Consider the following 15614-nt stretch of genomic DNA (forward strand, 5'->3'; position numbering starts at 1 on the left):
CCCCCTCGTCCCAGACCTGCCTCCACCATAAGGCTGCAGCAGGAGCTAGAGGGAGGGTCTGTTTTGCTAAGGAAATACATTTATTCTGCACACTGAAACTGGCAGGACTCGAACGGGTGCCCAGTGAGGAAAAGACCAGAATTTGTAGGGTTGGCAACAGCAAGGAGGGGGCAGAGGCAGGGAGCAGGGGTTATGCCCAGTGTGGAGGAGGTCCTTGGGCAAAGGAGAGGTGCTGACAACCTCACGAGGACCGCCTCGGGTCTGTCAAGCACGAGCACCCGGTGTGCCAACAGCCTCCATGGCACAACTGCGGGAGAGGGAGGGGGTCACGCCTGCCCTTTAGGCCTGGCTCCTCTGGGTGCACGGGCGGCTCTTGCACATCCATGACCCACGGCTACATTCGACTTCGCTCAACAAATATTCCTACTGTGCCCAGGGCCTGCTCCCCTGGGACGACCATTGGCCACTGCTGTGTTCCACCGACAAGGGTCAACCGCGGCTCACCGGCTCCATGCTGTGATGCCCAAGAACATTGTTCCCAGCCCTCATAATCCATTTTGCATATCCGTTATTGGTTCCACGCTCCCTTGAGACACTGAGAGCAAAGCTGGAGGGTGTGGGTACAAGATCTGAGCGCACAGAGGGGCATACGTTCGTTAATGCCAACACTTCTAGATGTGGGTTCAGGGGGTAGCATGTGTCCATGATGGTCAGCAAGTAGGCAAGAGAAAAGCTTAATAAGGGAAAGAGATCAAGCCTCTATGGTAGCAACCTTGACCTTTAGTTGTGCTAAGAGCACAATTGCTTGAATTAAACATGGGACGCTATTCATTTCAAGTCTTCGGAATTTCAGTGTCCTGTCACACACTTGGGTGACATACATCAACTTTCTTTAAGCCCGCCTTTAGAATATTTTTAGTCTGGTCTTAAAGTACACTGATGTGAGCCCTATGTTATATGGGTAATAACCTGATATCAGTGTTTTTGTTTTTTTTTTTTTAAGAATTAGGAACCTTTGTGCGCATAGTGTGCCCTGACTATGGAGAAGCGAGAGGCGGGTAGAAAACTTGTTTTCTCTGCTGGCAGAAAAGGGCCAAGAGACACAGGCCACAACCACAGGCAAAAAGAGAAACTTGTTATTAAATTTAATTTTCTTTAAATACATACCTTTCTCCCACCCTCACCTATTCTGGGGGGGGGGAGGAGGAGAGAGGAAACCCCACCCCCTCCATTCAGGGGATTCCATGTATAAAGCCTGAGATGGTGAGGATGAAGTATAAAAATACTATTTACAAAGGGGAAGAAGGTATCTGTTGCCACCTTAACCTTCAGACACCCCCATCCCCAGGCCCCTTTTGCTCCTTTAGAAAAAGCCCCTGGGAATTCATTTGAGTGTAAAATAAGCCCTTCCTCTGGAGGGGTACTATAACCCCGAAACGGAATAGGACGCTCTGAGATCAGCTGAGGAAGACAGTGAATGGATAGCACCTCAGATCCTAGCAGAGGGAAGGCATCCGCCCCCCATTACCCTGTGGTCAGCAGGCCTACAGGCCAAGCCTTTATTTCCATAGGCCCCATGTAAACATTGACTTTCCTTTTTCCGTGTCCCTGTTCTTCCTGATTTCCTACAGAGCCTCCCTCGCTTGCACTGGAGGCACTTGGTTCCTTGATGGTTCCTTCCTCCCCTTCTCCCCTTCCTGTGGAAGAAGCGAAGAGGGGAGGCAGGTTACAGGTGGGGCAGGGCCCATCTCCTCCCTTCTTCTAGGTCAGGGCAGCCAGTCCTCCTAAGGGGTGAGCTCCAAGTTCTCGGCCAGATAGGGGTGGATTGCCTTCCCCAGCTTCCCCCACAGGGACAGGCAGGTAGACAGTCCGGTACCAGGATATAGCGTTCTTGATGGGTGACACCGCCAGTGCTGAGTAGCAGGTGCTGAGTAGCTGAAGAAGGCTTCAGGAGGCAGAAAGGTGGGGCGACTCAGGCCCCCCCCTGATGGAGGGAGCCCAGCCCTGCATTACTGCCCCTTCAGGTAAGCACGTCAGTCACCACCCACCAGTCTTGTTCACCCGTAGCTGTGCGGAGGGGCCAGGCACCCATGAGGCAAGCGGTCTTCTCCAGGCCTTGGTGTAGAGGCAGCATTCACACCAGCTCGTCCAATAGGATTCCAATGCTCTGAGTGGCCTCTGAGGGCCCAGCAATGGGCTTGTTACACATAGGGCAGACACAGCGTACTTCTAGCCACTTCACCAGACACCTGTGGGCGGAAGAAGACCAGTTTTCCCCTAAGACCCCCAACCCGTTCCACGTGTCTCTCACTCAGAGAGCCCAGCTGCTTCTCCGAACAGCAACACCTCCATCCTTGCCCCGGTCCAACCCCTCCGGCTTGCCTGGTGTCCAGACAGGATGTCAGGCATCGCTGGCAAGGGGCAGATGGGAGGGGGTAGGGATTACAGGTTCTCGAAGACGCTCCCTACTCATTCCTTTCGAAAGGTATCCCCTGGACACACGTCCCCCACGGTGGATACTTACTTCCGGTGAAAGGCATGTTGGCATGGGAGCACACCTAGCTCGTCCTTCCCCTTGAAGTCTTCCAGACAGACTGCACAGGTCTGCTGTGGGAAGAAAGGGAAGGTGTGAGAGGAGATTGGGGAAGAACCGCATTCACCCATCGGCTCATCCCCATCCAAGAAAACAAAGCTCTAGCCCAGTTTCCTGATTAGCCACGGAAACTTGAGTCATAGGCTAGCCACTAACCACACCAGACTGTTCACAAGACCAAAGGAAGATGAAATTAAAGGTTTAGTTCCTCAGTTGCACTAGGTACATTTCAGCGGCTCGGTAACCACAATGTGGCCATGGTGGCTCCCATACTGGATAGGGCAGGTATAGAACATTTCTATCATCACAGAAATTTCCATTGACCGTAAGTGTTCTAGAGGAGTATTTTTTAATCCTTTCTAGCCTAGTACATGTTGCAAGGAGGCATGCATCTATATCTAAAGGTAAAAATGGGGGTATAATGTTCAGTTCATATTCTTGGACTCTAGCTTGCTGTAATTCTGGACTAACTTCTTGATCACAGCTGAATTCTCCCTCTCAAGGAGGGCTCAGGGAACACTGAATTTGCTGAGATGTGATAGCACACATCAAAGAGGGATAAAATGAAGCATTCCTAGGCTGTCTCATGTCTCGCGATCCCCGTGGGTCCGCCCGGTGCCCAACCACCACAAACACCCTGTGCACAAGTGTCTGTGGTTATGGACAGAAGTCTTGAGAAAGTTAGATGATCTCATGGGCACAAGTAGGGAAGGAAGAGGCAACAGCCCACTCCTAAAGAGTCTGTGTTGATGGGACCCAAGGAGTGGCAGTATTGCTTGGGGGAGGGGACTGGAGAGCAAACAGGCGAGAATGGCAGGGCTAGATGCACTGGTCAGGTCCACAGTCTGCCAGGACAGAGTATATGTGTAAGGGTAAAAAGGGCCTTCTTTAGTGAAAAACCAAGACGGGAGACCTAGAAGCAGGGAAGGGTAGCTGGGATCTGGCGTGGAGAGGTAGACCCATCCTCCCCTTAAACATGATGCACAGCAGCCTTTCCGGGGCCACGTGTCCTCGCTCATTCCAACCCTTCCGCGATCCCGTTATGTTTTCTGCCTGCGCCGGTTCCAGACATAATGAATTCCATACACGGATTACCTACTGGAATGAGTCACATTTATTTGGCCCAAGGAGATAAGTTCCTGAAAGGCCCTGGCTGAGAGCTGGAGAGGGTGCTGTCTGCCTTGCCAGCCAGGGCCCTCCTGCACCCTGGCCCAGGACACTTACCCCATATAACTGCAACTTCTTGGCATCACCTTTAAGCACCACCTGAAAAGGAGAGAGGAGGCATGGCGTCAGAAGAAGCCAAGCACAGGGGCCAGGTGCTATCATCCAGCCAAGGGAGTCACCAGCCCCGCACAGGCGTGTCTTTCTCTTCCTCTGGTGAAGGGGGAGCGCTTGGCCACTGCCTGGGCCGGGCCAGGCCAGACTCGAGGACGGTACAAAGCACTGGCCAGGGGGAGCCAGCAGGGAGGCAGAGGGGGTTCAGCTTGCTTGCTGCCTATCCTCTCTCTAGCAGGGCAGGTAGCAGAGAGGAAGTCTCACAGGAAGATGTAGCACTTGGGGTGCCCGGGTGGCTCAGTCGGTTAAGCGTCTGACTTCATCTCAGGTCAGAATCTCACAGTCCGTGGGTTCAAGCCCCGCGTCGGGCTCTATGCTGACAGCTGGGAGCCTGGAGCCTGCTTCGGATTGTGTCTCCCTCCCCCACTCACCCTCTGTCTCTGTCTCTCAAAAATAAACATTGAAAAAAATGTTTTTAAAAGAAAGAAAGATGTAGCACTTTACCTCTTTATAGCCGTATCGCTCACTCTGTGCCTGGTTCCGGAGTTTGCTAGGGGAGAGAGAAAGGAGAGGTTGCCATGCCTTTGTACAAATTGGAGCCATTCAGAGTGAGAGAGGCAGGCAGGCTGCATGGGCCCTCTTCTGGGGGCGGAGAGGCTGCTCCTCAGAGGGGCGTCTTGTCCCGGAGAAGCCATGGAGTATGGTGTGGTTGGACCTGTGCAGGTCGCCCAGAGTTGATTAAGGACTCAGACTCTTACTCAGCCACAACAGCCTCAAAACTTACCGTCAGGTCCCACAGATCGGGGAATTCTGGCAGAGCACATTCTGGCAGAATTATTCATTCGTACTCCCTGCTGTTTCCCAGAAAGTCAGTCTCCTCAGGCCCCCCAAGTCAAGAGGTCAATACTCCGCTTCCTGAGTATACAGAAGTTAGATATTCTTACAAGGGATCTTGCCATTAAGCCAGGGTAGCAGTGTAAGTGAGTCTCTGTTGACTCTGGGGAATTTTCCACCCAGGGGAACACTAATATTCTGAACCAAAGCACACTCTCCCCTTCACGGCACCCAGGCAAACACCGAGGATGCCCTCTTTGTTTTCTTCTCTTCAGTTTCCAGCTGGTGGCCTGCACACAACCTAACTCAATAGCCAAAACCCAGTGTGTTGTTACTAACGGCAATAACGCAGCGGTTGTATCGAGGACTTGCTTGCCCCCATCCCTGTGTTACCATATTCACATACTTTGCGAGAAACCCTCCTTTTTACAGATGAGGAAAATGGAGTCCAAAGAAGTAACTCGCCCAAACCTCCCGGCTAGTCGGCAGCAAGAGGCGGATTTGAATCAGTCTATCAGAGCATAGGGCCTGAGCGCTTTAACAGTGTGGCCTGTTTTCGCCTATTAGGTGGGACACACCATCGTCCTGAGAAGGAGACCAGATCCCTTGGGAAACACCCAATCTTCATCAACAAGCCTACAGCGAACGGCTAGGATCACGATTACGCAGTATTGCTGCTTCTTTATTTGCAGGGAGAGAAGCCGTCCAAATCAAGCAGGTGGCTCTGTGTCCTCCTATACTTGGGAGCCACATGGGGCTTTCTCTCCACTGAGCACTTCTGCCAGATCTGCGTTATTGGAAGGAAACATCAGAAACCCGTCAAGTTAGAATAGATGTGGCGGACGATGGCCTAAGGGCCACTTGTTCAATAGAGCCTATGAGCTAAGACTGATTTTTATTCTTAACTTTTTAAATGTTTATTTTTGAGAGAGAGAGAGAGAGAGAGAGCGCGCGCGCACATGTGTGCACGTGATAATAATTAAATATTACATATTATCTGTGGCAGCTTTTGCACAGTAGAGTGGGGGTAGTTAAGAAAGAGACTGTGTGACTTCCAAAGCCCCAAATGTTTGTCCTTTTGCAGAACAAGAAGGCTGACAGGAGTCAGAGGAAGAGAATCTCAAATCAGGAACCTCAACGAGAAGGTAAGAAGGTGCCTGCACCACAGGCACTGTGGAGACGCTGACTAGAACAGCGGAAGGTGCGGAATGAGGGGCAGAGCAGAGCCATGCCCCAGGCACAGTCGGGGGGCAGATCTGCATCTAGCTCCCAGCTATCTCCACTGTTCCTAGCACAAGTCAGGGCCCTGGGAGGCCGGGTGCCTGGAGACTCTTAAGAACTCCAGTCCAGGGGCACCTGGCTGGCTCAGTGGTGGAGCATGTGACTCTTGATCTCAGGATTGGGAGTTTGAGCCCCATGTTGGATGTAGAGAGGACTTGAAAAAAATCTTAAGGGGCCTCTGGGTGGCTCAGTCCGTTAAGCGTCTGACTCTTGGTTTCAGCTAAGGTCATGATCACGGTTTGGTAAGGCTGAGCCCCTCATTGGGCTCTGCGCTGACAGTGTGGAGCCTGCTTGGGATTCTCTCTCTCCCTCTCTCTCTCTGCCCCTCCCCCGCTCATGCTGTCTCTGTCTTCCTCAAAATAAATAAACTTAAAAAATAATAATAAAATCTTAAGAAAGAACTCCAGTCCAGGTTGACTCCTGCACCATAGGGCTAAGTCCCAGGGCAGCACATCCACTGGAGGGTCTCTGGTCATTGGAGGGTTGGGCCAAAGACCTAGCCAGGACTCCCACTGTTCCGTCCTTTACTCAGAGAACGCCTCAGTCCGGGAAAGCTTTTCAGATGCATGCATCTCTGTGCCCGCTTCCAAACAAGACGGACGGGGCAGGGTGCATGCAAGGCTTCAACGAACAACTGTCACCTGGCTGACACCGAATGAAGCTGGGGAAGCAAAAAAGTGTTCTCACAGTCAAAGCGCTCACAGCCGCATTCTCAGGCAGTCACCGTCGCTGTCGCGGGGATGCCGAAGAGTAAATAAGGAAGTGGTGAGGGGCCTGCTTTTTAACCCCGAGAATGAGAGGATGCCACACATCCTTGGGGTCTCAACCACCTCACCTGCAACACGGCTCTACGCAGTTGGGTGTGCCGTGCCTTTCTGCTCGCTGTATCCTGGGATGCGCAGGGCGCCTCCTGCCCACCCTCACCCCCTGTGTCTGCCTGGCTCCATTTGATGGTCGCAGTCAAGGATCCTCCAGCAGCCTGGGTCTCAGAGCCCAGTACCACCAGAAGAGTGAAAGGCTGCAGACCCACCCCCTTCGCCCTGCATGCAGACTTTCCAGAACAGGAAGGTGTACATTGTGATGAGACCCAAAAAGGTCGCAAGGGAAACAAAGCAGAAAAGCAAAGCCCCTGGGACATCCCAGCAGAGGAGGTAGTGCTGGCTACTTTGGACAGGTGGCCCTCTCAGCTGTTGGGTGAGCAAAGCTACTAAAAATACTCCGATTTCAATGAGACCATTTCTAGCCACTGCCAGCGGGCTCTCCCTCACTGCTTTTCCCTTTTGGAGCAAACAATGCCACCAGGTCCTGAAAATAATTGCTCCTTTCCTGCCTATTTGTACTTCACTGGCCCCTCCATCCTGTGTAGGGCAGAGGTCAGCTCCTGGGGAACAGGGAAGAACGGGTGAGGGGAGCAGGGGAGAGGAGGCTGGCGTTGGCCAATGAGCTCACCAGGTGGAGAGTAGGGGTCATGGGCCTATTTTGGCTACGGAGGAAACTGAGAAGCGGGGAGAGGAAGTGGCTTCTGTGCCTGTGTGTCTTTCTATATATAGACACCCACAGGCTGCCACACAGCAGCGAGCCTCTGGAACCATGAAAGTCCGGGGTCAGCTGACTCTGGGCAGGCTGCAGGACAGAAGGTGGGGGTGACAGAAGGGGCAGATTACTGCGGAAGGGACAGGTGGCGCCAAGCGGCCCGCAGTCAGGAAAGCTTTTGGTATCATGTGGTTACGGCTCTGTTCTTCCACTCCAGCCAGACAAAAATAAATCAGCCCTATCTAGCTCCCCAGCCTGTCCTTCTCAGGACCCCCATCTCCGGCCGTATGGGGGTGCTAAGGGATGCTGCAGCTGTTCCTTTTATTTCCATTCAAGGAATGGGAACCCGACAGGGAAGGTGAACATATGGAATCTGAAAGACTCTAGCTAATGACCACTGGGCTAGCCCACCCCTGGATCTTCCTCGATATAGGACCTTGGGCAAATTCTTAACTGCCAGAGCATGAATTTCCTCATTTACAACGTGGGCTAATATAGAAACTGGAGGGGTGTTTCACAAAATGCCAACCATAGTGTGGCACAAAGAAGGCACTTGGTAAAGAAGAACTAAAACCCAAGGTCGCACGTATTAGTGGCAGAGTTAGGAAATGAACCCTGGTCACCCACATCCTGGCCCAGAGTGATTTTCTAGATTTTTCTTCACTTGACTGCCTTTGCAGCTTGTGTGTGTGTGTGTACACCAGAGCTGCTTTTGCAGACCCCTCTCCCAGTATCATATATATACCTTTGGCATTTGGTATGTCTCCATCTTTAGTCCCTGGGGAACTGCACGAATTGCTCGGTATGGGGAGATGGGGGTGGCTGGTGGTCAGGAAGGCAGAATGTTTGAGGAAGAAAACGTAGGCTTGGGGAAAGGGGAAGGGGTGGGGAGATGCTAGAAAACTGCCCTCACTCCCACTTATGCAAATGTTAGGCTCGGTTGTACAAGAGGGAAAATACACCACGATCTTCTCTGCATCAACTTTTAAGTGGAAGACTCCAGTCCCAGGAACTTTTTTAAAGTTCTGAGAAAGAAGAGGCCTAAAGTAGCTGACTAGGGGCACTGAGGGCCCTTCCTCTTTTTTAGAGGAAACTCTTGCTAGCCTTAGGAATAGAGACTGAGTGTCTGCCTCCCCCTTGCCCCTTCTCTGGGCAAAGCATTCAGACCCACCAAGACATCTCAGGAGGAAGCCAGAACTCCTCTGTCCCTCCTTTTAATTTAAAGGATTTAAGACTCCAGCTGCTGGCTACGTAGAGATTTCGTAAGGTGTGGTGGGGGTAGGGGGTGGTTATCACAATGGCCCTAAAGACCATTAGCACGTTCAGGGATGCTCAACATTCCCCAGTGTGCAGGACAGTCCCATACAATGAGGAACTGGTGATCCCAACAGCATGCCCTTGCCAGAAACACTAATTTCCACTCTAAATGCCAGTCATGCCCTAAATTTTGGGTAGAAAACCAGCCACCAATTCCCATGTCTTTCAACGGGAGGTGAAGAAACACCTCCCTGGCTAGCCCCGCCATGCTCAAGTCCTCCCCTGGATCTCCAGGCAGTAAGAATAAGGGGCGTTTTTAGGGTTTTTCTCACTATCAAAAAAGAAGAGCTTACGAGGCAGACCAAGCGGCTCTCCAGACATCAGCTTGCTAATATTAGCATCTGGATGGCTGACGGCAGGATTTCCCAGGAGGGCAGAGGAACATGCCGTTGGTGTAACCGATGCCCACCTATCCCCGGCCACCCAGAGGTTACGCGTGGGGAGTGGAGACATGGTTAAGGGATGACCAATGATATCACTTGGTCAGATAGTAATTCTAGGCCACCCTAGAATAACTGGCCAAGAGATGCGATGTAGCCCAACCAATGGTGACCTTATATGCTCTGGGACAGCTCCAGAGGCTGCTGAAAATAGAAACACCAGGCCTCAGGGGCCCAAGGAAGGACAGGCTGAGCCCTGTCCTCAAAGCAGGGGCCCCAGTGGGAAGTTAGGGACTGCTGTGGGAATCTCACTTGGCCCACCCTACCCCCCGGCCTCCTCCTCCTGGACTCCCTGCCCCAGGTCACCCAGGGTGCCACCCACCTGATAAAATAGCAGCAGAAGATGAGACTGAGCATGAAGACGAAGATGCCTGTGCCAAAGATGACCATGTAGATGTTGAGGGGAAGGTCTTGGAAACTGATGGGTGGCATTGAGCAGGACTTGTTGGTGCTAACCAGTCCCAGGCCACAAAAACACCCTGAAAAGAAAGGGAGAGGGAAAGCATTATAGTTGTAAATTGACCACTGGGGCTGATGGTACTCAGGTCAGGCAGGACGGAGAGAGAAATGGCAGGCTCCGGGGTCCTAAACCTCTCTGATGCCGACACTTAAGTTTATAACCCAGCTCTGATACTGACTAGCTACATTATCTTGGGTCACTCAGCGATCCGTGAAATGGGATACTACACACAGTACTTAAAACTGCATCCCCATCCAGGGGATCAAGGATTCAGCAAATGGGAAACTCGACTCCATCGCGTAGAAGCTCATTTAGTGCAGTAGCAGAACGAAGAGCCGTAGGTGAGAAAATGGGTACTTGGGTTCCAACACTGCCTCTCCCTAGAGAGGTGACCTTTAAGAACTTACTTATCTACGCTTCACTTTGTCATTTAAAAACAAGCAAAATGCAGAGAGGACCCAAACTGGTGTGAGACATGTACTTTGTAAATTGCCGAGGTGCAGTTGCAAAGGTCATCTGTCATTATTAAGCCACCTGCTCCAGGAGACAGGCTGCACCAGGACCAGAATAGAAACTGTTCACCCTGAGGCTGGACCAGTGTTCCAGAAAGAGATGGGGGGGGGGGGAGGTGCAGCTTACTTTGGGCACCCTTCTCTTTCCTACTCAAAGCAGTGCCATAGTAGTACTGGCAACCCCTGGAGCTTGTTAGAAATGCAAAATCTCCGGCCCACCCTGGACAGAATGAATCAGAATCTACATTTTAACAAGGTCCTCATTAGATTCCTATACCTGCAGCGGGGGAAGCACTGACCAGCCACCAGATGATTCCCCTTCTCACGTGACTCAGAGGGTAAATCCTGATTGGCTGACCAAGCATCCTCAGAGGGTAAATCCTGATTGGCTTATCAATCATCGTTGTCACCTGCCTCTTGCCAGAGTTTGGTGTTGAGGTAAGTATGTGACAGGGTTCTGGCCAAGGAAACAAAGACAAGTTCTGCCAGAGCAGGAAAGATTGGAATGGTGGCAGCCAAGTTAGAGCTGGAAAGAAAGCAGTTCAATATAAAGCCAATGGCCGAGGGTGGCGGAAGGGAGAGGGAAAGAAATGATTTATGTCCGTGAAATTGCTGGATTAACCAGTCCTGGGGCCACTCTCTATTTTGGGAGTACTCGTTCTGAGAATTAGTAAATGTTCTGTACTGTTTAACAGTAAGAAAAATATATAGGATAGAAACAATAAGCTGGTGGAGTGTTTAGTCCTGCAACCAGGACAAAATATTATCATGATCCAAAAGGCAAGAACAAAATTCTTAGATTTCAGAAAGTGAGGAGATGAGAAAACTAGAATCTTGCAATACCCCAAGCACATTCTCACGCTACCAATTTAATCTTTGTAATGCCACTGAGAAATTTACTTACCCCTTCTACAGGAAAAAAAAAAGAATCATTAAATAAATCGTCTAACGTCAAACAGCTAAGAAGGCTTGTTTCCAAAGACCTCTGTACCCAAGTCTTCAACATGGGTTTTAAGTACCTGCCTGACAGCTTGGTTAGAAGCCAGGACCCATTAATATACTTGAGAATTCTAGATTAAAATTACCAGTGCTACAATTCAGCAGAAGACTGGCTGAAAGGACCGGAAGTCGATTTTGACATCCTACATCTCATGCCTCAATCATCCCCTAGATCAATCTAGTGACCATATAATGAGCCTCCCTTCAAACCTCTTTCAGATGTCGGGACCGGTTCTATTCCAAGTCCCCACCCCAGACCCTCACTGATGTCAAGTCCTTCCTCTACTTTAGCCCATGTGTGTGACATATCCTCCCACTCAGTTTCCATTATGTATTTCCCAGGCTCATGACTGGTTTTAAGTCTTGCTAAACATGCACACACTGGGTCGCCTCAACCTCCACTGCTCATAGTTTTCCAGCATCCCCGAACATAGACCAGTCTCCTATTTCTTGTCCAACCTGTCCTCACCTGCCTCCATACCTTTGTTCATGCAACTTTCCCTGCCTGAAACTCCCCCTCCCTTGACGCCCACCAAGCCTGGTCCTCATGATATTCCAGTGACCCCTCTCTTCCCTGAATTCTACAGTACTCACAGCCTCTACCACACATTCTGGCTCTTGAATACTTAGTATTGTGTTACGTTTCCCAAAGATTCCAAGCATCAACTTAATTTAACTCGAACATCGATTATATGACAAGTACCATGATAGACACGTAAGATAAAAAAAAAATTAAAAAAGGAATCACGGGGTGATTTTACAGTGTAGGGATGAAGAGAACACAAAGGCTTCTGCCATACAAAGGGAGGCACGGCAATAGAGATAGAACTAGAATACTGGAATCAGAAATGAAAAAGTCCTAAAAAGCTCGAATACTCCCAAGTCTCAGGACAGCAACTTGGACTTTTGTAGCTCCTCCAGTGCCTAGCCTGGTGTTTGGCTTGCTTTCACTTAATTAGTTAGCAGATAAGTAACTCCTGATTCTTCAAGACAACCTGGTACCCTTGGCAAAAGCTCCCATCCCTAAGTAAGGAGAGTGATATTTGGGAAAGTTGCCCAGAAACTGCCCTCAGCTAATGAATGGCCAGCCAACCAACAAGTATTAATCGAGGGCTGATTTATGCACTGACCTAGACATTGTGGGAAAACAAAAAGGAGAAGTAGTTCTTGTCCTGAAAGACTTTGTTGAAAAGATTAAATAATTAGCTCCTACCCTTATTATTCTCAACAAGAAGCCCTTGCTTCTGGGCTCCCTACCTCACTAACAACTGATGCACTAAGAAGGTCTAACCTCCGATCTGTCTTGGCTCTCCATGCACCTTTTAGGAGATGAATCCTGGTTACCTTTAGGGTCCCAGAGAACCCCATTTGGTTTCCTGTACTGGGAAATTGTAGAGCACTGGCTATTATAGAGGATATGTATCTACACTCTGGTCTCAAGTGGTCCTCTGATCAGTTTACCTTGACCATCTTACCTCTCCTAACAGACTTTCCCTGGGCTTCCAGGATGGAGTCGGTGAGCTTGGAACTTTATGTGAGAAAGAGTTGTAGGTGAGAAACACTTGTAAGGGCAGAATGCCAACCCCAGAAAAGAGAGCCTCCAGATATTTTTCCACAAAGGGGCTGGGGGAAGGGATTGCTTCCTCACTGGAGTCAAAACAGAGGATCTATCAGCCACTTTAAGAAGTGAAAAGAAAAAGAGTAAGTCTTCTGCTGGTCTAAAAACCCGATATGAAAATAGGAGCGCCAGAATAAAGTGCCAGCCACCTTGGTTCTTGCGAAGTCTCTGTTCCATTGTCTCAGCTGACCTATGAAAGCCTTGACATCAGAATGTCTCATCTCGGTGGTGTGCAGGCTGGGAGTTGGAATGACGTCAAGAGAAGGCTGGCCAAGGAAGATCGGTGGGTCTGGGAAATGCTTCCCCCTCCCAGCCGCCGGGAATCTTTCCCAGATGCCGGGATGCACCGTCCTTCCCCACCCCCCTGTCCCTCAATGCCCGCCTATCACACACAGCTTGGTTCATTTTCAGGAAATTAGATCCTACCAGCAAGAGGAAGAGGGGGTTGGGGGACGCTCATACACATGCTGTCCAAACCCTGCCTTAAAACAAAAGCCGCTTGAAATAATTAATCCAAGATCTGGCTGGGGTCTGCCCTCAAGAATGGATTTTTCTTTTTTCTTTTTGTAACTACCCAGCCTACCATACTCAGAGATAAGGCCCCCGGCCCCCACACACCTCCTCCGGAAACTCCAAGCCTTGGGACTTCGCAGTCAAAACACCAAAACCATTGGAACGTTAGTATCTAACACCAATAACTTTTAACTGAGTCGCTCAGAAAGACCCTCCTTTAAGATAGCTTGGGTGAGGAGTCAGAACCAACCTGTATCACCTGAAATACCAAAAAAAAAAAAAAAAAAAAAAAAAAAAAAAAAAAAAAAAAAAAAAAGAAGAAGAAGAAAAAAGCCTCAGGTGAGATGAATTTAGCATCATTCCAGGGCAGGTGGGTAGGGAATGGGGTGGAGGGGTCATTTAGGTAAGGGGGTGCGGCCACCACCACAGCTCAGAAGCTAGTACCACAGTGTGGCCTTGGGGACAGAGCACGACTCCTGCTGGCCTAACTCTGCACCCAAAGGTACCCGGGCGCTGAGACATCTGCAAGGCTTTATCAATCCAATAAAGGCACGCTCTTTAATCCGGCATCTTCCTCAAGCACAAAGCCCCCTAGCAGCCAGTGAGAAGCCAACAAAGGCACAGAGGAAGCCGCCTCCGCGCCCCGTCCCGCACGCTGCATTGTATACATATTTAAAATAGCCTGCAAAGTTCCAGGCCGGGAACTTGAGCTCCCTCTAGGAGATCCCAGCCCGAGCGCAGATTTAATTCTCCTCCGACAACCACAACAAAGACCAGAGTTTGAGCGCACAAAGGCAAGGGAAGGGGGTAGAAGAGCGAAGGCGCCACACAAAGGCCGCGAACCCCTCGGCTCCCACGCCCCCCGCACGTTCAGAGACGTTCCGGCCCTGGAATTAAACCTGATTTTTTTGTTTCAAATTCCGCGCTGTGCAGAGCCTCGTTGGGCGCCAGGACGCCTGCTCGCCCGTCCCATTTCATGACAAACTTAGCTGAAGAGGAAGAACGAGCCCTCCGTCTGATCTTAAGCCTTGCGCCCCTCCGCGTCTGCGGCCGGCCGGGCGTCCGCTCGCCCTCCCGCCCCGGGAACTCACCGTTACACCACTGGAATGGGTGCATCAATGAATTCTCGGCTGGCTTCCTCCGGCGAACGAACGCAGGCGGCCGGCGGGTAGGGCAGACGGGGTGGGCGCACCGGCTTTCGGGTCCGCAGGAGGGGCCGGTGCTGTCCGCGGCAGCCGCCTTTCTTCACAAGTCGAACGCCCTCCGGGGTGGTGGTGGGGGGGTTCGGCTTGAATGGTTTCGGAGCAACAAAGAGGGAAAAGGGGAAAACAAACAAACAGAAAGTCCCCAGGATCAACGCACCGCCGAGGAAATGCAGGAAGGGCCCCCGAGCTGGGGGAGATGCAGGGCGCTACAGAACAGGGTGGGGGGCCCGGTTCGCAGAGGAGGGAAAAGCTTCACCGGGAGCCTAGGCTCAGGATCCTTGGCGCGAAGGTGAGCCGCCAGGACTCCGAAACTGACACGGGCTGCGCACACCCCCCCTCCCTTTTACTCCCCCCACCCCGCAAACTCCGCCCCCCGCCCGTCACCCGCCCTCGGGCCAATGAGAGTCTTCCTGCTGGCCCCGGGTATTATTTGCAGGCCCGCCCCCCTCCAAGGGGAGAGCATCTTTGCACAATGGGCGCCTCCCCTTTCGCCTTCCCGGTCCTCGGGAAACTTAACTCTAAAGACAAGCAAGCTGCGCGGTGCGAAGCTTGGCGCAGGCGGGGGCCAGCCTCCTCCGCCGGAGGAAACCGAAGGATTAGTACCACATTGTTTTCCGCCTCCAGAGCTGTTACTGTTTAGTATTTCTATAGCTCTTTGAGAAGCCAGTTCTAGGGAGGGGTTACATTTCTGCTCCGAGGTCCAGGACTCGGTCCTGGGTGGTGGCTAGCAGCACGTTCCTTCGCTCACTGCTAAAGGGGGAACTGAAGCGAGAGGGTAAAGTAGATGAATTGCAAAAATGAGATCTGGAAAGAGGTCAGGTTGTCCTCTCATGTTTGGTCAGCCCCTCATTTTACAAACAAGGAGCCAAAGAGTAAGCTTAAGGTAGATCTGTCAAGGCCTCCATGCTCCAGAGTAGCAGAATCAAATCCAGAAATCCACGTGGGCAATACCTTAAGGGCAGTATCTTCAGCATCTAGAACCACCTAGGTGTTGAATAGCACTTGGAAGAGAGACTGTTTTAATTCCCCGT

The 15614-nt window shown here is 51.1% G+C and overlaps 1 protein-coding gene across 2 annotated transcripts; it reads right to left on the bottom strand.

The window, feature by feature from the left end:
• Positions 1-905: 905 nt before the first annotated feature.
• RNF122 (ring finger protein 122) lies at positions 906-14905 on the bottom strand. 2 transcript variants are annotated; one of them, XM_047091866.1, is made up of 6 exons: positions 14470-14905; positions 9599-9755; positions 4376-4421; positions 3818-3859; positions 2525-2604; positions 906-2249 (listed from the first exon to the last, which is right to left on the bottom strand). In XM_047091866.1, the coding sequence occupies exons 1-6, from the start codon at positions 14492-14494 to the stop codon at positions 2135-2137; spliced, it is 465 nt and encodes a 154-aa protein (XP_046947822.1). In that variant the 5' UTR covers positions 14495-14905; the 3' UTR covers positions 906-2134. The 2 variants fall into 2 exon arrangements, with proteins under 2 accessions (XP_046947822.1, XP_046947821.1); XM_047091865.1 differs by having other exon boundaries at positions 2525-2607.
• Between the last annotated feature and the right edge of the window lie 709 nt (positions 14906-15614).

The sequence above is a fragment of the Lynx rufus genome, unplaced genomic scaffold, assembly GCF_022079265.1.
Source record: "Lynx rufus isolate CCGP_SWC_20201006 ecotype Redwood Valley unplaced genomic scaffold, mLynRuf1.p SCAF_3, whole genome shotgun sequence".
NCBI lineage: Eukaryota > Metazoa > Chordata > Mammalia > Carnivora > Felidae > Lynx > Lynx rufus.